The 25,421-nt window shown below is 34.9% G+C and overlaps 1 protein-coding gene across 4 annotated transcripts in view; it reads left to right on the forward strand.

Moving 5' to 3' along the window:
• CCDC91 (coiled-coil domain containing 91) overlaps nt 1–25,421 on the forward strand; it is a 371,982-nt gene that overhangs the window by 120,419 nt on the left and 226,142 nt on the right. For 2 of the 4 annotated variants that reach the window (XM_043880595.1, XM_043880594.1), the window contains 3 exons: nt 9,826–9,986; nt 11,252–11,455; nt 14,172–14,276. In XM_043880595.1, the coding sequence (XP_043736530.1) occupies nt 9,826–9,986; nt 11,252–11,455; nt 14,172–14,276 (470 nt within the window). The remainder of the gene's footprint in view (nt 1–9,825; nt 9,987–11,251; nt 11,456–14,171; nt 14,277–25,421) is intronic. The other 2 variants (XM_043880597.1, XM_043880596.1) reach the window with 1 other exon arrangement.

Raw genomic sequence — 25,421 nt, forward strand, 5'->3', positions numbered from 1 at the left:
TAATTTAAAGGATTTGTGTTGTATCTTTCATTGCATAGTGTCTTGAATATAGTGATATTCTGTAGTTGTGTTTTCAATGAGTGAATGGATAAAGGAGTCCCTGAAAGACTACCATTTTTTTCCCCTCAAGTTTCTTATCATGTTGTAATGAGATTTAAAATTTCTTTTTTATTTAGGTATAATTGACATGTAACATTATATCAGTTTTATGTTTATAATGATGTAATGCTTATATATATTGCAAAAATGATCACAATAAAATCAAGCTAACATTTTTGCTCATATGTAGCTATAGATGTTTTTTTTTCTTGTGGTAAGGAACTTGTAAAATCTCATGTCCTAGCAACTTTCAAATATACCATACAGTATTATTAACTATGGTCATCGTATATAGATTATTTGTATATATTTAACATATATATTAAATTATCCCCATGAATGTTTATTTTACAGCTTGAAATTTGTCCCTTTTGTACCTGGTCTCCCATTTTGTCTTCCCCTACCCTCTGCTTCTATAAACCACTGGTTTGCTCTCTCTATCCATGTGCTCCTTTGTTTGTCTTTAGATTCCTTATGTAGTGATAGCATAAGGTATTTGTCTTTGTTTGACTTATTTCACATAGTATAATGCCCTCAAGATCTATCCATGTTGTTGCAAATGGCAAGCTTTTCTTCTTTTTTATGAACAAATAATATTCTTGTGTGTGTGTGTGTGTGTATATTATGTTTTCTTTATCCATTCATCCATTGATGGACACTGAGGTTGATTTCATATTTTCAATATTAGAAATGATGCTGCCCTGAACATGGATGCACATGTCTATTTGAGTTATTATTTTTGTTTTCTTTGGATAAAATCCAGAAGTAGAATTGCTGCATCATACAGTAATTCTAGTCTTAATTTTTTGAGAAGCTTCCATATGGTATTCCATAGCATCTTCATCAATTTACATTCTACCAGTAGTTCAGAAGGGGCTGCTTTTCTCCATATCCTTACCAACACTTGTTATTTCTTCCATTTTTGATAATAGCTTTTCTAACAAATGGTATCTCACTTGTGGTTTTGGTTTGCATTTCCTCGATGATTAATGATGCTAAACACCTTTTCGTGTACTTATTGGCCATCTATATGACTTCTTTGGAAAAATATCTATTGAGAACTTCTGCTTATTTTTTAATCAATTTTTTTTTGGCTATTGAGTTGTTTATATATTTCGAATATAACCCCTTTTGAGATATATGGTTTGGAAATATTTTCCCTTATTTAATAGTTTTTAGTTTGTTGTAGTTTAGTTTGCTTTGTCATTTTTGCTTTTGTTCCCTTTACTTTTGGTATCTAAAAGAAAGCCTTAAGTAGCCAATTTCCATAGACTGAGGAGCAAAAAACTATCTTAGCATAACACCTTAACATATTGCTTTAAGTTGCAACAGCAGTTTTTTTCTTTCTGTTGGGAAATTGCTTAGAATTTGAATGTGTCTGCCTATGAGCAAGAGATAAAATAAAAAGAAATCTCAGATTTTGGAATGTAACTTGGTCTAAAGATGTGTGATTTTAAAATATTTCTTCCATATTCTTCCAACTTATAAGACTCAGACAATGCTCTCTGTATCTTGTTAGTTTCTGTTTTAATTTCTTTCGTAGTTGCTGTAGGGTTTTCTTCCTTCTGTGATAATAAAGAAGCAGTGGTGATGTAAGTAGCACAGTTTTCCACTTGCCTGTTCAAAAGTTATATTTATATGATAGGAATTTTTGTTGACCATGCTAGCAATGGATTATAAAGACTTTACCTCTCTCTCTTTTAGAAATTATAACATAGTTTCTTTAGTCATCTGTGTAATTCTAAAAAGTACTCACTGAAATTTTTGGTATCTATTAGTGTTTCCTAAACCGCCCTTAGAGAAATTAGTACTATTATTCTTCAATTAATCAAGTAGAGATGGAGCATTTATATATAGAACACTTTGAAGGGTAATAGAAAATAACTAAAATGATGGAAATTTAATCATGTATGTGCTCCCCCTTTTATTAGTAAAGTAACATGTCTGTTTCTTATGATTTGACCTCAAGCTTTTTAAAGGTGTTATATGTTTCTCTTTTCTTGGGCTCCAAAATCACTGCAGATGGTGACTGCAGCCATGAAATTAAAAGATGCTTGCTCCTTGGAAGGAAGGTTATGACCAACCTAGACAGCATATTAAAAAGCAAAGACAGTACTTTGCCAACAAAGGTCTGTCTAGTCAAAGCTATGGTTTTTTCAGTAGTCATGTATGGATGCAAAAGTTGGACTAAAAAGAAAGCTGAGCACCGAAGAATTGATGCTTTTGAACTGTGGTGTTGGAGAAGACTCTTGAGAGTCCCTTGGACTGCAAGGAGATCCAACTAGTCCATCCTGAAGGAAATCAGTCCTGAATATTCATTGGAAAGACTGATGCTGAAGCTGAAATTCCAGTACTTTGGCCACCTGATGCAAAGAACTGACTTATTGGAAAAGACCCTGATGCTGGGAAAGATTGAAGGCAGGAGGAGAAAGGGGCAACAGAGGATGGGATGGTTGGATGGCATCACTGACTCGATGGACATGAGTTTGAGCAAGTTCTCGGAGTTGGTGATGGATAGGGCAGCCTGGTGGACTATAGTCCATGGGGTCGCAAAGAGGACATGGCTGAGTGACTGAACTGAACTGATATTTCTCTTTAAATCTCTAACAGATATCTTAGGTACATCTTGAATCTATTTAATTATGTTTACCCATTAGATTTTTAATCAAGAGGTATTTCCTATAGGGAATCTTTCTTATAGAGAGGAAATACTTTTCTGACTAGCAAAATTTACCGTGTTTTTTTTTTTTTTTTTTTTTTGGTCAGTTAAAAAAAATTATCTACTTATTTGTACTTACTGCCATCTTCTTATTTAGATATACTGTTTAGATTTTCTTCAGTTCTTACGTCTGTTTTTGTTGTTCTGTTGCTGAGTTGTCTCCAATGCTCTGTAACTCCATGAACTGCAAGCATGCCAGGCTTCCCTGTCCTTTACTATCTTCCAGAGTTTGCTCAAGCTCATGTTCGTTGAGTCGGTGACGCCATCCACCTGTCTCATCCTCTGTTGCCTCCTTCTCCTCCTGACCTCAATATTTCCCGTATTTCTTCACTTTTTACATATCCTTTGTATTATATTTTCATATAAATGAAAGAATGTTGAAAAATGGGCCCTTGACTGGGTAAGAGCATCTTTAAATGGAAATTAAAGATCAAAAATTCTTTCTATGTTAAAAGTTGTAAAAATCATTATCATTGTATTGGTATTCTACTCTTGAATTAACTATTAACAGATATAAACAGATTTCTTTGAGTATAGTTAAAAGTGCATAGATAGTTCCACCTGTTTCTTGTTTAGACTTTGCAAGAGTTATTATGCTTGTGTAAACAAAATATAGTTGACCACAGGCAGAATTACTGGGAAAAAAATGCATACTATTTGAAAACTTAGTGCTTCTTTGCTTATGTGGTGTTATGACTTAATGTGCTTTATTTTTGTGTTTTAGAAGAGGTCTGTAAATGAAAAATGATATGCTCAATGACTATGCTAATTACTGTTACAAAGTTAAAGATGAGGAACTGTCATTTACTGCACTTCTAATTAACTTTATTACTTTAAAGGAATATATGATGACCTTGTATCCTTTAACTCTTAGAAAAATAAGAAGTTCTCATTTGAAATGACGCAATTTGTTGTCTGCAGTCTTGCTTACTTTGGCCGCCTGATGTGAAGAACTGACTCATTGGAAAAGACCCTGATGCTAGGAAAGATTGAAGGTGGGAGGAGAAGGGGATGGCAGAGGATGAGATTGTTGGATGGCATCACCAACTCGATGGATACGAGTTTGAGTAAGCTCCGGGAGTTGGTGATGGACGGGGAAGCCTGGCGTGCTGCAGTCCATAGAGTCTCAAACAGTCAGATTCGACTGAACTGAATTGCACTGAACTGAGTCTTGCTTAAGACTTAAAAGCAAGCAAACAGACAAAATACCTGAAGAAAATTTTGTAGATTTCTGCTTCTTGAAAAGTGTTGGCTGAATTTTTATGGAAATTGTTGCTGTTGGGTACACTTGATTGGAATTTAAAGATTCTGGGCATAGACTTACAGCAATCAACTTTTAATAGACCAAAGAATACTACAGCAATTTGAAACACTAAAAATTATAACTTCTTAGCTAGATGAGAAGATAATTATATTTCACATATTGAAATTCATATTTTTTCATTGTTTAAAAATTCCCATTGAACAGACATGTATAAATACGTATATCATCTATATTATTGTATTACATTTAGAGTATGTTTATGTATACAGTATTTATAAATGTGGACTTTTTTTTTTAGGATGAATTGCTGTTTTTGCATAGTCACCTAAAATTCAATGAAAATATATGACTTCTAGCATAGGAGGCCTAACTGAAAAATCTAGTTTCTGGTTAAAGGGTAACATTTCTATATTCTCTTTTCTTTCACATCACTATTCATTTGTTTTCTCATTTAATTTTTAAACTAGGATGTGAATTATGATAAGTTCAGTGAACATTTATATTATCAAATTAAAAATATTCCTAAAATTTTCCTAATGATTCATAAGTTGAATGCACATGTAAATTCTAGGAATTTTAGGTTCAACTTTACTGACGTCTGCAAAAAGTTTTGATGTGATTAGGAGGATGCTAGAAGGATTTTCACCTCCAAATCTAATATTTATTGGTCTTTTACTGACTCTTGGTATCTTTTCACTACAGCATCATTTCTTTGAGTACCCTGCATGCGGTTCTCAGTCGCTCAGTGGTGTCTGAATCTATGTGACCCCATGCCTCCTCTGTCTGTGGGATTTTTCAGGAGAAGGTAGACATTTCCTTCTCCAGGGGTTCTTCCAGACCCAGGGATCGAACCTGCATCTCTTGCATTGTGGGCAGATTTTTTTTTACTGCTGAGCCATTGGGGCAGGCTAATTGGGTGTTATTAGTCTTTAATTTGGATTAGAGGTTTTTCTTCTCTTACTTACCCAGAGCAAATTTTGATCAGTGAGATGGTTCAGCTCATGGACTTTGAGGACTGCAACCAGGAAGGACAATGAAACAAGAGATCTTCAGAATTATATTTTTAAGCATATGTATATTTAAAATTTTGCTTCATGAATCTAGCTGTTTAACTTAAGAAATAGAACATGACCAATTGTAACACCCCTGCCCTGTCCCTGTACTTTTCCCCAGAGGGACCTCTGGCTTAAATTTTTGTTATAATTTACTTGCTTTTGTAAAAAAGAAAACTTTTTATATATATTACACATATATGACATTTATATATGTGTGTGTGTGTGTGTGTGTGTGTGTGTGTATATAGTTTTACTTGTTTATGTGCCTTGCAGAAGTGGGTTGTTAGTGGTGGTGGTTTAGTTGCTAAATCGTTTTTTTCCTTTAATTAACATGCCTACTTTAGGACTGAGGTCTGTATGTTTTACCATAAGAAATTATGCATCGATTTTTATTTCTTCAGTGGTTTTTTTTCAGTGTTAGTTTTGCCATTTTTCTCTATAAGTCTATTAATATAGTGTTATAGTAATGAATTCTCTAACCTTGCATACCTGAACAAATCAAACTCATTCATTGCATATCATTTTCTCAATATGGTGTTAGATTATATTTAGTAATATTTTTTTTAAAACTTTTACCTAATTATTTTAATTAAATACTCTAAAGATCTTTGTTGTTCTGTTTTTTTTTAAATTTTTATTATTATCTGTCTTGGCTATCAATGTTATATTAATATTATATCACTCTAGTGAAGTTTTCCTTCATTTTCAATGCTCTGTAATAATTTTAGAGTATTGGGATAATTCATTTTTTGAATTTTTGTTAGAAATTCTCTTGAAATATTTTATAGGGTGTGCTTAGTCACTCAGTCATGTCCAACTCTTTGTGATCCCATGGACTGTAGCCCACCAAACTCCTTTGTCCGTGGGGATTCTCCAGGCAAGAATACTGGAGTGTGTTGCCATGCCCTCCTCCAGGGGATCTTCCCAACCCAGGGATCGAACCCAGGTCTCCCACATTGCAGGAGGATTCTTACTAGTCTGAGCCAGCAGGGAAGCCCTTATCTATAAGGTGGTTGGCTTATAATTTTGTTTTTTCCCCAAGGAAATATGTTTTCAAAGTATTTTTTCGCTTTAATCCAGTCATCTTTTATAGACTATATTTCTATGGAGACTTGCTATTATATCCAGATTTTTCAAATTTATTTGCTTAGAAGTCTTAGAGGAATTTTAGGATTTAAAAAAACTCTTGTTTTAATTATTAGGTTACATTTGTGACTTAATTTTTATATTTGTACTTTTCTCCTTTTATAAGTTAATAAGTTAATTACTGTTCACTTACTTTTCTTAGAATGTCAGGGTTTTGATTCATTCGATCTGCTTTTTTAACCTTTGACATCTGCATTGTCTTTATTATTTTTTTATGTGCTTTTAAAGTTTTCTGTGTTGTTTCTATTTTAGTTCATGAGATGGAAAGTTAATTCATTTTAAAATTGATTGAAGTGTTCAAGGCTCTACATGTTTTTTTCGAAACACTGCTTTAAATGTATACCATAGATATGTAATGTTTTCTTTATTTCTTAGAAATGTGTAATGTCTTTACAGTGGAAAATTTAAATTGTACTGTGATTGGATGGATAATGGAGTAGGTGAAAAGAGTCCAGGAAAAGCTTGTTGGTATTATTTTAACATTTTTAGAAGAGGAAACTGTGACTTAGAGAGATTTGTGTAATTTGCCCAAGGCTACATAACAATAAGTTGTTATGGTTCAAATTTGAACGCATTCTGATTCCACAGCTGTGGCTTTTACTTAAGCAATAGTATTGTGAGGTCACAGAGGGACTGAACAGTGTGGCTTAATCAGGGAACAGTAAGTAGCACAGTGTGACTGGAGTGAAATTGGCACTTAGTAGTATCATTTCTGTGTTGGGCAAATAGTTCTTTGGGATACCATTAACATGAAATAAAGCGGGTTTATGTAAGATGATGGGTAAGTGTGATGCATGTACCAGACAGCTAAATGCAACTGTCTGGTGGTTAGGTGAGCCTCTGGATCAGGAGGTCTGTAGAATGGTTTGTACTAGAGATGTGAATCATTTGTCATTAGCTTATAGATGATAATTTAAATAAGGACTTCTGAACCTGGTAAGAATATTGTGAATACTGAGACGATTAGAGGGTGTAGAAAACAGTGAAATTAAGATTAAGTGGGAAAGAGCCTGAAAAACAAGACAAAAAGTCAAAATACTAGAAGGAATTTAGGATGTGTGTGCTAAGTTACTTCAGTCATGTCTGACTCTGTAGCCTGTCAGGCTCCTCTGTCCATGGGATTCTCCAGATAAGAATATTGGAGTGGGTTGCCATGCCCTCCTCCAGGAATTTAGGATAAAGTGGCTTGTAGGTGCCAAAGGAAGAATTTCAAGGAAAAGGGGAAGTCATTAGTGTTATGTGCTCTGGAGTAAAAGAAGGATAAAATAAGAAATGTTCATTTAACTTAATAATAGCTTAAAGGAAAATTAATATCATAAATGATGAGTCTAGTGGAGTGATGGGATTTGAAAGAAAAAGGAGATTTGGTCGTGAAGAGAAAGTGTGAGAGGGTGGTGGTAACTATTGGAGTTTGAGTGTGAGGGTGCTTCTTCGCCCTCCGTACTTTGCTCGCTCGAACTCCCTTTTCCTTTATTTATCTCGTTCCTTTCTCTTCCTTTATTCTACCCTCTTTCTTTTCTTAACATGGTGTACGTAAACATATAATGTTACAGAGTGAGAATTTAACTCATGACAACGTGACATTTTGTCTTACATTATCGATATAAATATGAATAACATGCATGGTGGTATGGTGGTTTAGTCGCTAAGTTGTGTCTGACTTGTGACCCCGTGGACTGTAGTCTGCCAGCCTTCTCTGTCCATAGGATTTTCCAGGCAAGTTATACTGGAGTTAGTTGCCATTTCCTTCTCTGGGGGATCTTCCCTACATAGAGATCAAACCCAAGTCCCTTGATTGCAGACAATCTCCTGACAACAAGGTGGCGTAATGGTAAGGAATCTGCCTGCCAGTCCAGGAGATGCAGGAGCCTTGGGTTCCTCAATACTTTACCGCTGAGCCACTGGGAAAACCTATCCATCCACTTTGTACCTTTTATACCTGAAAGTAAACATACTTGTCCAACAAATTTTAACAATCTTTGAAGTAATGATGAAGTGCTAAAAGCTTTACATATTTTAGTCAATTAAAACCTCATCATCACCTCTATGTCAGTTTTACAAATGAGGAAACTGAAGGAAGTTAAGTAAATACTTGCCAATTGTTTTGTACTTACTTTGGCAATATAATTTCAAGGTCTATGCTCTTAATCATGAGGTTGTATTCCTTTTTACTATACTTCAGTACCTTCAGTATTGTCATCCCTTTAAAAAGCTAGTAATATTTTTAGTACAATTTTAATTTAGAATTAGAAGTTAGAATATTTTGACATTTTATGGAAGTCTGTTAGCATATAGAATAATGAAGAATAGAAAAAATAATTTCTGAAAAAGATATATCAAGTAGAAATGTGAATTAAAGTACAGTTTTTTTTTTTTTTTTTGTATTTTAGTTAAAATAGTGAAATGGTTGTTGGAGAAATTAGGATACCTTACCCAGTATGGCACACGGTATTTGAAAAATACAATATAACTATACAATAAAAGCATATATAAGATAATTAAGTAGTCCTGTATGGTACCAATAAAAAATTGATACAGTCTTTAGTTTGTTAATACCTAATGACCTTATAAATGTCTTTCTTCAGGGAAAAATGCAATTGCCATTGTGATCTGCCTTCCAGAATTTATGCTAGAGCTTCGCTGACGTTGCTACTGATGCCAATGTGGAATAAAGGTCTTTATAATTTAAACAGTCAAAATGGATAAATGAATTACTCTTAAAAGTGATTTAGTTCCTCCTCTTAAACATTAAAACACACATACAAATGTATTTGAATTTTTAGAAGGGACATTTGAAAATAATCTGTTTATTTTGCTGTCATCAATATTTTTGTCTCATTTCATGTTTGGAATTGGCTTTCCTTTTGTGACCTTTGTGTTTGAACTCTACAATCTAATAATGTTTTGTTGTGAAACTAACTACAGAGTTGCATTTCACCATTATTTGTCTGTGGAAACATACTAAAATTGACCTTAATATGAAAAAAAATCTTCTGTTGTTGTAAAAGAAGAAATTAGCCCAGAGACAGTAGATTAACTGTTGTAATGTCATTGTTTTTCCCCTTAGCCCTGGTAGTAACTAATTCATCTGATTTGCCTCTTGGGTCATAAGGTCACTGAATACACAGATGCGTGTCCTGCTCATTGCTGTCTTCTCCGTGCCTGGTGCCTGTGTCTGGCACTGGTAGAGATTCTAGTGCTTTCTTGTAACTAACTGAATAGGTAAAAAATACAGGTGAATAATTTCTGAGTTGCAAATGCACCCCTGTGGTAATGTATTAGTATGTAAACATTAAGACACTATTAAATTGTTTTGTTTGCCTGGGTCTCACATGGAAATGTCATGTTAAATTTAGAAACACTAGTTTTAGATCTTAGATAACAATCCCTGAAAAGGAATCATAGAATCCTCATTTTCTGTCCTTTGCTTTTACTTTCCTTGTCCTGTTTCCTTCCCTTCCCTCTACTCTGTTTCTTCCCCTCAATCTGCTTTTTATTTTCCCTTTACTAATACTTTTTTTGGTTTATTTGTTTTCCTTCAGTATCTGGAGTCCATCTTTCTCCAGCTTCTCCTGAGATTGTATTGGACCATGACCACACTTCCCCTTCAGTTGGCTGCCTCTCTTCTGAGCCCATTATTGCATCACCAGAGAATACACATGCAGATAACAGCATTGGCAGTCAGACTCTTCCTAAAGCACAGGTAACAACAAGCAAATTTTTATAGGAAGTTTTCCTACTTAAAAAATTGCATACTGATTTAATTGAAGTTTTCTTGATTTCCTTTTTTTTTTTTCCTGTTGATACTCTTTGAGGTTAATATTTAGAATTAAAAAAACTGAACAATGTTTGTTTTGTGACATAATTTCAAGGTGTCCAAATAGCTTTAGTTACTAAAATATGATTGACTATCTTTTTTATTAAAATAGACTTAATTTTGCATTGGAAATCGTGAATTTCAAAAAGGAAAATAATTACAAAAAACTTTTTCTTGGGGCTTCCATTGTGGTCCAGTGGTTAAGAATCTGCCCGCTGATGCAGGGGATACTGGTTTGATCTAGTCTGGAAAGATCCCACATGCCTCAGAGCAACTAAGCCCATGTACCACAAGTACTAAGTGCTCTGGAGATCAAGAGCCACAACTTCTGAAGCCTGCATCTCTAGAGTCATGCTCTGCAACAAGAGCAGCTACTGCAATGAGAAGCCTACACATCACAATGGAAAGTAGCCCCCATTCATGACAACTAGAGAAAGCCCACATGTAGCAGTGATGATCCAGTGCATCCAAAAATATAATAAAATAAATACATACATAAAGTAATAAATCTTACAAAATAAAAAAAAATTTCTCTTTAAGGGGAACTTAAAATATATTTTCAGGTATTAGAATATTCATTTCAATTTTAGAATAAAAACAAAAATATAGCAGTTATAACGTTTATTCTTTCAACTATTTATTGATCCAGGCCTTGTGCTAGATGCTGGAGTTAGTCCAGATTTCCAAAGTGCTATATACAATCTTGACTCACCTGTGATCTTTACTAGAAAGTGATGATCAATTAAAGATTATTGATAAATTTCAAATTCTGATTTATAATTTAATAGATAAGCAAATTCTGAAATGTGTGTGTAAATTTAAGAACTGTGAGTGTCAGAATTGTTTATACTTATTATACACCCTCAGCATAAGAAAAAAGTTTTTTAAGATTTTTAGTGCTTCGTTTGGAAAATAATAAATACCGTAAACTCTTAAGTTTAGAGAAAATTTTGTTTCTTAGATCAGATTGTTGTAACAGTTTGAGGTCTTCTGTTGATTTACTTAAAGGGTGAAATAATTTCAGAACTTTGCTACAACTTAATTTCCAATGTGGTTTCTAGTGCCCTTTGGGTGATTTCTTTCTTGGTAAAGTGTAAACTTTCCTCTCTTGTGTGTGTGTGTGTGTGTGTGTTTTTTTTAATGTGGTTTAGATTCAGCAATCAACACACACTCATCTGGATATCTCACTTTTTCCATTGGGTTTAACTGATGAGAAAAGTAATGGAACAATTGCTCTTGTGGATGATTCTGAGGATCCTGGAGCCAATGTATCAAACATACAGCTTCAGCAGAAAATTTCCACTCTGGAGATGAAACTCAAAGTTTCTGAAGAAGAAAAACAGAGAATTAAAAAGGTATATTTACATTTGTCTAAAAAATAAGTGTTTGAATTGCATATTCTGGAAATACAATATAATCCCAACCTCTGATTGAAAATTCATCAGTGGAAAAGCTGTTATGCTCTTTGTGACAGGCTTAAATCAGTTAGATGAGTCTATCACTTACAAAAGCCTTTGATAAGAAGTTTCTAGCCATAAATATACACTTTTAAAGATATGAATGGCTTTTACTAGATTTTTTTTTCCCCAATGAATGCTTTCCTTTGGGTTTCTTTATTTTGAAAGCACATAGTGTTGCAATTTTATGTAGATTAGAAGATTTGTACTATTCGTTTGTTTTTATGAGAAGTCAGGCATCATGTGATATTTGACAGAATACTTAGAAATACAGCTGTTCTAGTAAATTATTTATGTGTGTTCTTATTTCAGTTTTCTACAAATGTCTCTATAAAAAGGCTTTAGCAAGCTTAGGGAAAGTATGTGTTGGGGTCAGTTCAGTTCAGAGGGTCAGTCATGTCCGATTCTTTGCGACCTCATGGACTGTAGTACACCAGGCATCCCTGTCCATTGCCAACTCCTGGAGTTTACTTAAACTCATGTCCATTGAATCGGTGATGCCATCCAACCATCTCATCCTCTGTTGTCTCCTTCTCCTCCTGCCTTCAGTCTTTCCCAGCATCAGGGTCTTTTCCAGTAAGTTAGTTCTCTGCATCAGGTAGCCAAAGTATTGGAGTTTCAGCTTCAGCATCAGTCCTTCCAATGAATATTCAGGACTGATTTCCTTTAGGATTGACTGGTTGGATCTCCTTGCAGTCCAAAGGACTCTCAAGAGTCTTCTCCAACACCACAGTTCAAAAGAATCAATTCTTCACTGCTCAGCTTTCTTTATAGCCCAACTTTCACATCCATACATGACTACTGGAAAAGCCATAGCTTTAACTAGACGGACCTTTGTTGGCAAAGCAATGTCTCTGCTTTTTAATATACTGTCTAGGTTGGTCATAACTTTTCTTCCAAGGAGCAAGCGTCTTTTTATGCTGCAGTCACCATCTGCAGTGATTTTGGAGCCTTCCAAAATGAAGTCTGTCACTATTCCCACTGTTTCCCCATCTATTTGCCATGAAGTGATGGGACCAGATGCCATGATCTTAGTCTTCTGAATGTTGAGCTTTAAGCCAACTTTTTCATTCTCCTCCTTCACTTTCATCAAGAGGCTCTTTAGTTCTTCTTCGCTTTCTGCCATAAGGGTGGTGTCATCTGCATATCTGAGGTTATTGATATTTCTCCCGGCAGTCTTGATTCCAGCTTGTGCTTCATCCAGTCCAGTGTTTTGCATGATGTACTCTGCATATAAGTTAAATAAGCAGGGTGACAGTATACAGCCTTGATGTACTCCTTTCCTGATTTGGAACCAGGCTGCTATTTCATGTACAGTTCTACCTGTTGCTTCCAGACCTGCATACAGATTTCTCAAGAGGCAGGTCAGGTGGTCTGGTGTTCCCATCTCTGTAAGAATTTTCCACAGTTTGTTGTGGTCCACACAGTCAAAGGTTTTGGCATAGTCAAAAAAGCAGAAGTAGATGTTTTTCTGGAACTCTCTTGCTTTTTCGATGATCCAACGGATGTTAGCAACTTGATCTCTCATTCCTCTGCCTTTTCTAAATCCAGCTTGAACATCTGGAAGTTCACAGTTTATGTACTGTTGAAACCTGGCTTAGAGAACTTAGAGCATTACTTTACTAGTGTGTGAGATGAGTGCAATTGTGCGGTAGTTTGAGCATTTGCCATTGCTTTTCTTTGGGATTGAATGAAATGAAATTGAATGAAAACTGACCTTCTCCCGTCCTGTGGCCACTGCTGAGTTTTCCAAATTTGCTGGCTTATTGAGTGTAGCACTTTCACAGCATCTTCTTTTAAGATTTGAAATTGCTCAACTGGAATTCTGTCACCTCCACTAGCTTTGTTCGTAGTGATGCTTCCTAAGGCCCACTTGACTTCACATTCCAGCATGGCTGGCTCTAGATGAGTGATCACACCATCATGATTATCCGGGTTGTGAAGATCTTTTTTGTATAGTTCTTTGTGTATTGTTGCCACCTCTTCTTAATATCTTCTGCTTCTGTTAGGTCCATACCATTTCTGTCCTTTATTGAGCCCATCTTTGCATGAAATGTTCCTTTGGTATCTCTAATTTTCTTGAAGAGATCTCTAGTCTTTCCCATTCTATTGTTTTCCTCTGTTTCTTTTCATTGGTTGCTGAGGAAGGCTTTCTTATGTCTCCTTGCCTTTCTTTGGAACTCTGCATTCAGATGGGTATATCTTTCTTTTTCACCTTTGCTTTTAGCTTCTCTTCTTTTCTCAGCTATATGTAAGGCCTCCTCAGACAGCCATTTTGCCTTTTTGCTTTTCTTTTGCTTGAGGATGGTCTTGATCCCTGCCTCCTGTACAATATGTTGAAGCAGGATGTTGTTTATAGTTAGCTTACATGCTTTTATGTATTTATTTAGCATGAATGCTTTTAGTATTATATCAAGGTTAGTGTTAATGTTAGTGTTTGGTATTGGTCTGGAAATGAGAGTGAAGTGTACATTTTATATTCTTGAACTTTAAAAACCATATTTCCTGTGGGTTCTTTCGTTACCAAATATTTTCTATTGTGTCATTGAAAAATCAGAGTCTATTTTTTTTGCCATAAATATTACACAATTTATGCTTGTTTTTTGTCTTTTAGGATGTGGAATCATTGATGGAGAAACATAGTATCTTAGAAAAAGATTTCCTTAAAGAAAAAGAGCAAGAGGCCATTTCTTTTCAAGATAGATACAAAGAACTTCAGGTAAACACACCGAATTAAAAATTTAATATGTAGGCCTTTTGATGATGCATGTCATATATAATTTCAGAAAGTGCTCAATAAATGCTTTATGAGTGAGGGATCAGATACTTGCTTAAATTGTAAAATACTGACTAATATTGATGAAATCAATGATAAATGCCATTTTGAAAAGTAGAGATCTCTGAGAAGCTGTGAAGGTTAGTTGCTTGAATCTCAAGCTGGCCTAAAATATTCTGTTTCTGATGATTTTCTCAATTTGGAAATTGCACATTCCAGTTTTTCATATTGTGATTACATTTCAAAAGAACTGAGATATTTAACCTTTTTCATAAATGTAATCAGTCTCCTCTTCTCCTCACATTTCCTTAACAAATTTATTTCTTCTGCAGTCTTATCCTTCTCCGTAAATAGCAATTCTATCTTTCCAGATGCTAAAGCTGAAAGCCACATTTACTCCTTTTGTACTTAGTCCAAGTCTGTTCCTTTAGCTATTGCCTCTACCTTCACAATATCCAGGTTTTGACTGTTTATCATTATGGTCACTGCTGCCAACCTGTTCTAAGCCAGCCTTATTTCTTCCCTGGAATACTGAAGTATCTTCTGTTCTAACTTACCTTTCTGCTTCTGTCATTGCCCACTTACAGATCATTCTCTGCATGGCAGCCACTGTGATCTGTTTAATAGTTAAAGCTGCTCATGTCATTTCTCTGCTCTGAAACCCTCGGTGGCTTCTCATCTCCCCGAAACTAAAAGTCAAGTAAGTCCTTAAAGCAGTTTGCAAGGCCCTTCATTTTCATGTGTCCCTTCCCCCTCCTTTTCCCCGACTCTTTCTCCTCACTTGTTTTACTTTACCCCTCTGTCTAGAATACACCGCCCTCACTTTTCTGCATGGTTTACTTTTTGATATCATCCTGGTCTCCATGCCAGTCTCCCCTTACCAAGGGAAATCTTTTAGACAGTGCTGACATCCCCTACCAGCCTTCTCATAGTCTCCTTTATTTTTCTCCATAGCACTTTTTACATCTGACAAACTGTGTATTTACTTGTTTATTTGCATAGATCATTTTAGTAGTCTTCCGAGTGGTCTTCTAGCTTCTACCCTTGCTCTTTGCCCCTAATGAGTCTTGGTTTCAGCAGGTGAAATAATGTTTTTAAAAATGTGCATCACTTCATTACCCAACCTCAATTATCATTCCCCTCCTTTCAGTGTAAATCTTCTGACTTCTCTCCAACTCACCGCCACCCCCCTGTCCCCCCCTCCCCCCCACTGACCCTTGCCTGGCCTCCCCTCAGCTGCTTACTTACACTGAGCTCCTAAGAGATCCAGGTGAATGTGTGAGTCTGTGTTACTGAGAGTGTTCCCTGCCTGTTGGGGTCGTGAATGGAGGGAACGTATTTGGGATTCATTCACATTTTCTCTGACTGGAATGCTCTTCCTTCAGATATCTGCATGGTTTTTGTTTCAAAAAGGTCAAAACTTGAAAATAAGGAAAAGCATTAACAGCGTGTTCTTTGAGTGCCCTGGGAGGACATTACTCACTCGACCTGCTCACAGATTATTTAGGAGAAATGTAGCAATGCTGTTAAACAGTGCTCACTGTTTACTGTTGATTAGAAGTCTCAGTTGTATAGACGTTACATGTCAATTTTTTTCGACAGAAAAGATACAATCAATACTGGCCTGTTAGAATTTCAAAAAATACTGTTCATATTAACTTATAGGACAGTCATCATTTTTGTTTCTAACTAGCACTCTTGCTTAGTCTAATACTCTGGTATTTAAATTTTCTATCCATGTGTGCTAAGTTGCTTCAGTTGTGTCTGACTCTTTTTGACACTATGGACTGTAGCCTGCTAGGCTCCCCTGTCCTTGGGATTCTCCAGGTAAGAATATTGGAGTGGATTGCCATCCCCTCCTCCAGGGGATCTTCCTAACTCAGGGATCGAACCGGTGTCTTTTATGTCTCCTGTGTTGACAGGCAGGTTCTTTACCACTAACGCCACCTGTGATGCCCTTTTATAGGTATGCCAATTGAAATGCTCTTTGCAACGGTCTTAACATCTGATTCATTCATCCTGTTAACATAAATGGTTCATTAATGAAGAATAGATTAAGTCTGTGATGTGTTTCCTTTATATTTATGTGAATCACATTTCAACTGTTTGAAAATTGTACTCCTTAACAACTCTCATGAACCCTTGCTTCCTTTAGAAACTTGCTCAAATGCTACCTTCTTCTGGAAGCTTTCTTTGACTATTCTGTAGAAAATAAGAACATGGTCAGCATTTCCTATCCCCATTTCTTTGCTTTTTCCCCCGTCTCGTCATAAAACCTGTTATTTCATTTTGATTTGTTTATTTTTTGTTTTCCCCCACCAGAGTGTAAGCTCCATGAGATTAGGAACTTTCCTTTCCAATGCCTGGAGCAATATTGGCTTATAATATGGCTCAGTTAATACTCTTGAATGAAAGAATTCATTAATGCACCTTGCTCCCCGAGGGCTAATTACGGTGTGTACGTCCACATTTATAGTCTCATACACAGAATTATAGTGCTTATTAGTAGGTTCAGTACTGAATACTGGAACTTCGTGTTTTCTTTTCTCTACATTGAGTGACTTATCCTGGGCCTGCTCGTGAGACAGATACCTTTGAAATTCCATTTCTCAGTCTGTGAATGGGAACAGTAACATACTTGAGAGACCAGCCCCTGACATCATAACACTTTGAGCTTTCCGTAGTGAAGGCCAACAGTGACAACATAATGCTGACTTACTGCTATTACTGTCAGTAGTGATAATCTAGGAGTAACAACTTCAGTTTTCAAAGCGGATATTCAGTATTAAAAGTTTTCAAAACTAATATTCAGTATTAAAACTAATATTCAATATTAAAAATACTTTCTTTTTACTAGAAACAATACTTCCCAAGAAAACACTTTTTAGGTGATTTTCATTCAGTACCAAAAAGGACCTCTCTCCTTTTCTTACTATGTGTAAGAAAAGAGTAAACAAACTTAGGGAGTATTTTATCACCTTGGCTAAATAAGTGATAGAAAAGTGTACTAGGAAGTCTAATAGTCAAATTGAACTCAAAGACAGGCATTCTGTTTAGTTTCTATATCACTGCTGGGTGATGGAAGAAGTCTGGACTTATCATTTTGGTCTTAGCTCATAGACCTGGAGAAGGGAATCATGTTTTTTTCCAAGGGGTTTGACTCTCAGAGGGGTGTTTATTATCTAAGAGTTGCCTGTTCTGCTAGGTTGCCTCTTTTGTGAACCTTGGGATAGAGAAGGATAGCTTTTCTTTGGGCTTGTTATGTTTGTGCTCATTGGCACGTCCTCATTGCTGGTCATTCCATTATCCAGTTTGGAATTTATGAGGGAGACTAAAAGCAAGCTGACAAAATTTGCTACTATGTCATTCCTTGGGTCCTCAGATTCCCAGGCGGTCTGTTTTTCTTGTCCCCTTCCATAGTCTTCTTAGATTTGTTTTAAAGATACTGTCCAGGCCTTTCAGCTGTACTTACTGAGAAACCTAGGGAGATGTGCATCTACCTCATCTTAGTCTGGAAGTGAAATAAGAAGGAATATTTTAAATTTTAAATATTATGTATTATAGCTACTACAGGAAATCAATTCCACCTTAAAATACATTAATTTAAAGCAAGTATTTTGAGTGAATTTTTTTTAAGGAAATTAGTGTAAATAATCAGCTCATAGAGTCATTGTAGGTAGAGGAGAGGTAAATAAAAATATGTGTAGCTCACTTTGTGAGATAATTCATAAATCTCTATATCTGCATTATACTTATAAGTTTATGCATAAATAGGTTATGTGTTAGACTTTTTGGAAGTATATTTTTAATAAATATTTTTAAATTAATTGTACCTGATTATTAAGCATTGAGAAAATCTTGAGCTTTGCTCTATGACCTACTTTGCGTAATTAATTTTTTTTTCTGGGAATATAGCCCTTTTTGAAAACTGGTACAAAGTTTGTTTTATCTAATACTTTTTAAGAACTAGAAGATGTGATTAAATTTGTGAATATCAAAGGAGAATACTCTATACTAAATATAAGTAGGATGAAATTTTAGCAAAAGTGAGTTTTGGAATCATGAATATAAAGTTTTTTGCTTGAATTTGTGGCCTATCAGTCATCCCTCAGATATTTGAAAGTTAATGTATTTATTGTATATTTTCTTCAGGCTATGGTAATCCATATAATTTTTATATTAAGCCATATGTTACATACAAGGTTTCTAAATGTGTGTGGAGCTCAATGAAATAGAAAAAGTTTTCTTCTCTGCTATTTTTGATGATAGGGATAATATATTGGTGCTTGCCTGTCTGTGGTATCCTAAATAAAGCAAAATATCCAGGAGTACACAAAGATAATCCTGGCAAGACTGGATTAAATTGACTGAAAAGTTTATGTGTAGAGGTGTACAATACAGAAAAAGAGAACAAAATTCACACCTTCTCATCACCATGAAAAATCTAGGTATTTTCAAGTGATCTGAAAATGTAGTGCTTGAATTTTCAATCTTGTAAAGAAATCTGCCTCCACTTAGACCAGTGTTGGGTGTACTTTTGTCATGATTTTAGTCTAACCAGAGATGGAGTAATTAATAAATGGAATGTTTGTAAAACCCTTAAACTTTGGAAAAAAAACAAAAAGATTAACTGTTGCAGAGAATTCTGACAGTGTTGATTTTTGTGATATCGTCTAATTGCTAGGCTAGGTGGAGGGGTGTGAATGTGCCGGTAACAGAAGGAAATTACAAAGAACATGAAGCCTGAAGCACAATGGGGGTGTGCACTACCTCTCCTTTCCTGTTCAGTCCAGGGTGTGTAGCCCAAGCAGAGGAAGAAAAGTGAGTCATGCTGCGTTTGTCTGAGGTAGCTATTTAAAGGACTTCTCATGAAACATGAATAGAGAACTTATCTTACTATAATTTGGATTCCAGTGTCTTCTGTTTTATTTCTTTGACTCTCATAGCCAGTACATCACACCTGTGACAGGCAGTGAGGAAATTTGGAAGCTTATCAAATTGTACATCTCATAGTGTGACCACATTTTAACAGGTTTAACTAATAGATCTTAGCTGATTGTTAAATTATCTCTGATAGTTGTCAGTATTGGTACCTATAGCTAGATTTGGGAATTTTCTATACAAACTCTTTAAAGATTGAGTCTATTCCTCCAAATGCCACTCCGCCTTGAAATGTTGCTTAGTTATATAGTATGTTGAGTATTCTGTTTGAGAATTTAATTTAAAAAAATATTGTGAAAATCCAGTGTTTCAGAGGACTTTCAGTTGATCTCTTAAATGGATTTTTACCTGTGTTCTGTTGCTGATTTCAAAGGTTACATTACTTCAATAAGAATAGATATTATTCTTAATATTTTTGCATAGTTTTAAAGTGAATACTAGTCAGCTGTTGGGAAGTTGGGTGCTTAGCCAGAGACCACTATAATATTAATAATTATGCTTTATGGCATTAGAGCAATGGCTTTGATATCTTTGAGCATTTAACTTGATAACTTGTGAGGAATTAATCAGTTCTGCATAAGTAAACCAAAATTTAGTTGATGGTAGAAATAGCAAGAGAAGTAGAATTAAAAGTAGAGCCTGGAGACGTTACTGAAATTTAAGAGTTGCTTCTTTTGGTTTAGCAGAAAGAGTGGTTTCTTGAGATGGAATCTGCTCTAGGTGAAAATGCTGTGAAAGTGGTCGAATGACAACCAGGGTTTAGAATATTATGTAAACTTAGAGGGTAAATGGCAGGGTTCGAAAGGACTGACTCCAGTTTTGGAAAAGTTCTACTGTGGGTCCAGTGCTGTCAAGCAGCATTGCATGCTACCAAGAGTGTTTGTGAAAGGAAGAGTTAGTCGTTGTAGCCAACTTCATTGCTAGCCTTATTTCAAGAAATTGCCATACTACCATAGCCTTCAGCAGCCACCACCTTGATCAGTCAGAAGCCATCAACACTGAGGCAAAACCCTCCACCAGCAAAATGAGTAGAATTCACTGAAGACTCAAATGATTACTGGTATTTTATGGCAGTAAAAATATTTTTTGACTAAGGTCAGTACATTGTTTTTTTACACATAATGCTATTTGCACACTTGATAGATGAAAGCATGCTGTAAACATAACTTTTATGCCACACTTGCCAAAATATTTGTGTGACTTGCTTTATTTCAGTATCATTTTATTGTGGTGGTTTGGACTCAAACCCACAATATCTCTGAGGCATGCCTACGTACAGATGGTAGTGTACTAAATAAATATACTTTTATTTGAGAAAATATTCTCCTCCTTTTCCTTTTTTAAGAATATTTCTTAGATGCCCATGCATAGTGGCTCATTAAGAGATTCCTTATTGTTTTCATTTTATGAGTATCTGAATATATTATTCTGTTTCTTTTATTATAAAGTATTGCTTATTTTCAGTCTATTCTTTCAATTTCTTACTCTTTAAAGTCAAATAATTTTACTATAATATGTCTTGGCATTGGTCATTCTGGGTTGATTTTCCTAGATTTCCAGTGTGTGCTTTAGTATACATATATAGTTTCAATTCTTCTTTCTAAATGTCAAGGAGTTTTTATTAATTATAGACTTAATACCTGTATTATTTTCTCACTATGTTTTATTCATTCTGGTGACTAATTGTGTGTGTATTGGTGTATTGGTTACTTTTGTCTTCCATATTGCCCTTTATTCTTGAATCCTTTTCATCTCTTTTTTCATTTACTTTTGACCTAAAATGTATTTCCTCTTATTCTCTTAAGGTGTTAAGAGAATAACTGTTCTTAAATGTGTTCATAAATGTGTTCTCTTAAGGTATTGTCCATTCAGCTCATTTGATATTATGTTCTTTTTAATTTAGTCATCATTTCTGAAATAATTTATTGTTATAATTTTTAAAAATTTTTACATCATTTCTGAATTTTTCTAATAATAATTCATATTATTCTATAATATACTTTATTACTTTCATAATATCTTTTAACTTACCTTGAAGTACAAGGATAGAATTTGAAATTTCTTTTTGAAATATATATTTCTGCTATGCCTTTATTTTCTGTAGGGCTATCATGCTATTCCATAAGTATATAAATAAAACATTGCCTAGCATTTGACTTAATAATTTTTTTATTTTGTTTTTATGCAAAATTAGTTTTCTTGATCTTTTTAACTGGAGGAGTGACTTACAGCTGTTTTTTCCCCCTCACAATTGTATGGTGCTCTTGTATTTTTGTCAGATTAAAAGGATGTGGCAAAATTTGTAGATTTTTCTGATGCTGCTCCTTTCTTTCTTTCACTTTGACTTGATATTCTTTTCCTTCCTTTTTTTTTTTGTCGTTGTTGTCTCTGGCTTGGTCAGTGTGGATTCCGTTCTTGGTTTTTTCTGCTCAATATGGGGCTGGCTTTCTCTTGACGTACTTAGAGTTTACTGGATCTAGTTTATCCAGGCCATTAACACTAGGGCCACTCGTCCTTCCTGGAATGGTAGGCCCCTCCGTCTTACCTGCTGTCCTCACACTGGCCTGCTGACCTCTCTGCTGAGTTGTTCATTCGCTCAGTCACATCCGACTCTGCAGCCCATGAAATGCAGCACGCCAGGCTTCCCTGTCCTTCACCATCACCTGGAGCTTGCTGAAAGTCGTGTTGGTCGAGTCGGTGATGCCATCCAATCACCTCATCCGCTGTCATCCCCTTCTCCTCCTGCTTTCAATCTTTCCTAGCATCAGGGTCTTTCTAAGGAATCAGTTCTTTGCATCAGGTGGCCAAAATATTGCAGCTTCAGCTTCAGCATCAGTCCTTCCAATGCATGTTCAGGATTGATTTCCTTTGTGTTTTTATGATACACATTGTATATGAACTTTTGGTTCTTATTGGTTTGTATTTTTTAATACTCTATGTGTTATGTGTTTATGTGTTATGTGCTCTATGTGTTTTTGTGAAGGAATTTTGGGAGATCTAAAAACTATACCATCACTACTGCCAGAGACCCAGTATTCTCTCGTTGTTGTTGTTCAGTTGCTAAGTCATGTCCAACGTTTTGCACCCCATGAACAGCAGCATGCCGGGCTTCCCTATCCTTCACTATCTCCCTGAGTTTGCTCAAACTCATGTCTATTGAGTCAGTGATGCCATCCAACCACTCATCCTCTGTCAGCCTCTTCTCTTTCCCTCAATCTTTCCCAGCATCAGGGTCTTTTCCAATCAGCTCTTTGCATTAGGTGGCTAAAATATTGGAGCTTCAGCTTCAGCACCAGTCCTTCCAATGAATATTAAGGGTTGATTTCTTTTAGAATTGACTGGTTTGATCTCCTTGCTCTCCAAGGGATTCTCAAGAGTCTTCTCCAGCACCACAGTTTGAAAGCATCAATTTTTCAGCACTCAGCTTTCTTTTTTTCTGCTTTTCTCTTCTTACCTTTCTTTATGGTCCAAATCTCACATCCATGCTCTCACTGTTAATGGTTATTAAAGGGAGTTGTCTGGAATGGTGAAGGTAAAACATATGCTTTCCCCAAGAATGCTTAACTGTTTATGGAATTAGTACTAGATTGCAGGGAGTCATAGGTTTCTAAATTGCTTAATACAATTTTTAAAAACCATCTTTTGTTCATTTTTATATACTATTGCTTGGTCCTTGTAGGTGCCTGTGAGAATTATTAAAATAAAAAAGAAATGTCAAGAGAATAAAGAAAAACTACTTGGGAAGGCTACTACTTTATGCATTGTTTCATCTTCAATTTTATAGAAAGTCACTTATATTACATTTTCGTGATAGTTACTGAATTTCATGTGCTTCATTCCATTTTTTAAATGAAAGTAAAAAAATTAATTTGACTAGGAGGGTATTTGCAAGCACATCTAAATGGCTACTACTCATTTGATTTTTTTCTCCTGTAAATTATAACTTGTATTTGTACCTTTTTACCTGTATCTTTAGAATCCAGATCACTAAGATCATGATTGGTGTTCCTAATAAGGACTTTGTTAAGTCACCCCCCACCCCTACAAAGTGTTAACTATATCTTGAGAATAAACACAGGTTTTATACTATTTCTCCTTATTCATTATTCCCTAACTTAGGTGTTAACAGCCTTTCCTTAGCTTAGGAGTTAGCAACTTTTTCTTTTAAATGAGGATCATTTTTTAGCACCTACAAATGATATGCTTTTTGAAAATGAAAACAATAAACTCTTTTAAAAAGACTAGGTTTTTCAAAGCATTTTAAACAGTAACAAAATTATAAATACTTTAGGAAAGCACCCTTTCCCCTTTTAAATATGCAGTTTTTAGAGAGCAAAACAAAAACAATATTTTTAGTTTTACCAATGGTAAAGACGTATAATTGACCAGATGGATTATTTGTTACTAAATAGCTGTAGTAACAAGAAAATTGACCTTTTAATTTCAAAGAATTCCAAGATTCTAAACATTTTGGAGAACTGACATTATAGGCATACATTTCTGAAATTTTATACTGGTTAATATTTGAAGGTATCATGTGATTTTTCTCATTCCTGTTCTAATAATTCTGAAAATCAAGTTGTCCCTTTATCAAAACTTAATTGAGTTTTATTGAGTTCATTAGAAGAATACCATCTTCAATTCTATAGGCTAATTGACCATTGTGAAAATGTTTTTTCTCACTTACACAGCAGTAGAAAATTAAAATGTTTGCTACCACTTCACAAATCTAAGATAACATAGATTACACAGATTATCTAAGATAACATAGACACAGCATGAATTTGATAATAAATTTTGAGGGGACAGAAAAAGTAACATTTCCTAACTTCAGAACTCTTATTAAAGTGTGATGCAATATCAATCTTAGGTTTGATTCACTATGTAAAATGACTTTTTGTCTCAAGTCAGTTTCCATATATTTAGAATTTGTAAGTAGTTGGAAATGTAACATATTTAAAGATAAAGATTCAAGTACACTGTTTTGGCTAGTTTGATTGAACCTGCATATATTATAGTAAATAGAAAATAAAGGTTTTTTAAACCACAATTCAAAAAGACATATGTACCCCAGTGTTCATTATAGCAGTATTTACAGCAGCTGTTTACAGGACATGAAAGCAACCTAGATGTCCATCAATGTGGCATATCTATACAATGAAATATTACTTGACCACAATAAAGAATGAATTTGAGTCAATTGTAGTGAAGTGGTTGAACCTAGAGCCTATTAAAAAGAGTCAAGTAAGAAAGGAAAACAAATAATGTATATTACTGCATATATATAGAATCTAGAAAAATAGTACTAATGAACCTTCTTTCAGGGAAGGAATAGGGACACAGACATAGAGAATGGACTTGTGAACATAATGGGGGAAGGAGAGGGTGGAACAAATTAAGAAAGTAGTATTGACGTATATACACCATCTTGTGTAAAATAGATGGCTGGTGGGAGGTTGCTATATAGGCAGGGAGCCCAGCTTGGTGTTCTGTGACAACCTAGCAGGGTAGGAGGCTCAGGATGGGAGGGCATATATGTGTAATTATGGCTGATTCTTGCTATTGTAAGGTGGAGGCTGGTACAGCATTGTAAAGCAATTATCTTTCATTTAAAAGGGAAATTAAAAAATAATTTTAAAATCAAGTTTTTTTTAACCTGCTTTTAAATTTAAAGCTAGTTATCTCAGTTTTAATGAATAGCCTTCATTAAAGAAGATTTTCTGCAAAAAGTTTTTATACCAAAAACTGGATTAAGAGTCTACCTTAAATTTAATTACTTATATTCTCATAGTATGATTCTGCATAAAATTTTAGCAGCAAGTGTATACTACTTTTATATGTTCATTTGGTCTTAAAAGTTTTGCTCATTTTTTATTGAGTGATTCAAGGCTGGATGCTAATTTCATAGTCATGATTTCTTTTCAAGTTAGATAGTACATGACCCCTTGTGAGCTATACTAATGCCAAGGTTTATATGAACACATGTCAGAGATGGTATAGAATCATCGTTATAATTCTTATTCTGTGACACTGAATTTTTTTTTTTTTTCTGAGCAAGCAACTTTATTTGGAAAGTCAGCAAATGGAGAAGATGATTGGATAGCATCCCAAAAAATCATCTACCCTAAGTTAAGATTCCGGCTTTTT

This window comes from Cervus elaphus, chromosome 22 (assembly GCF_910594005.1).
Source record: "Cervus elaphus chromosome 22, mCerEla1.1, whole genome shotgun sequence".
Lineage (NCBI taxonomy): Eukaryota > Metazoa > Chordata > Mammalia > Artiodactyla > Cervidae > Cervus > Cervus elaphus.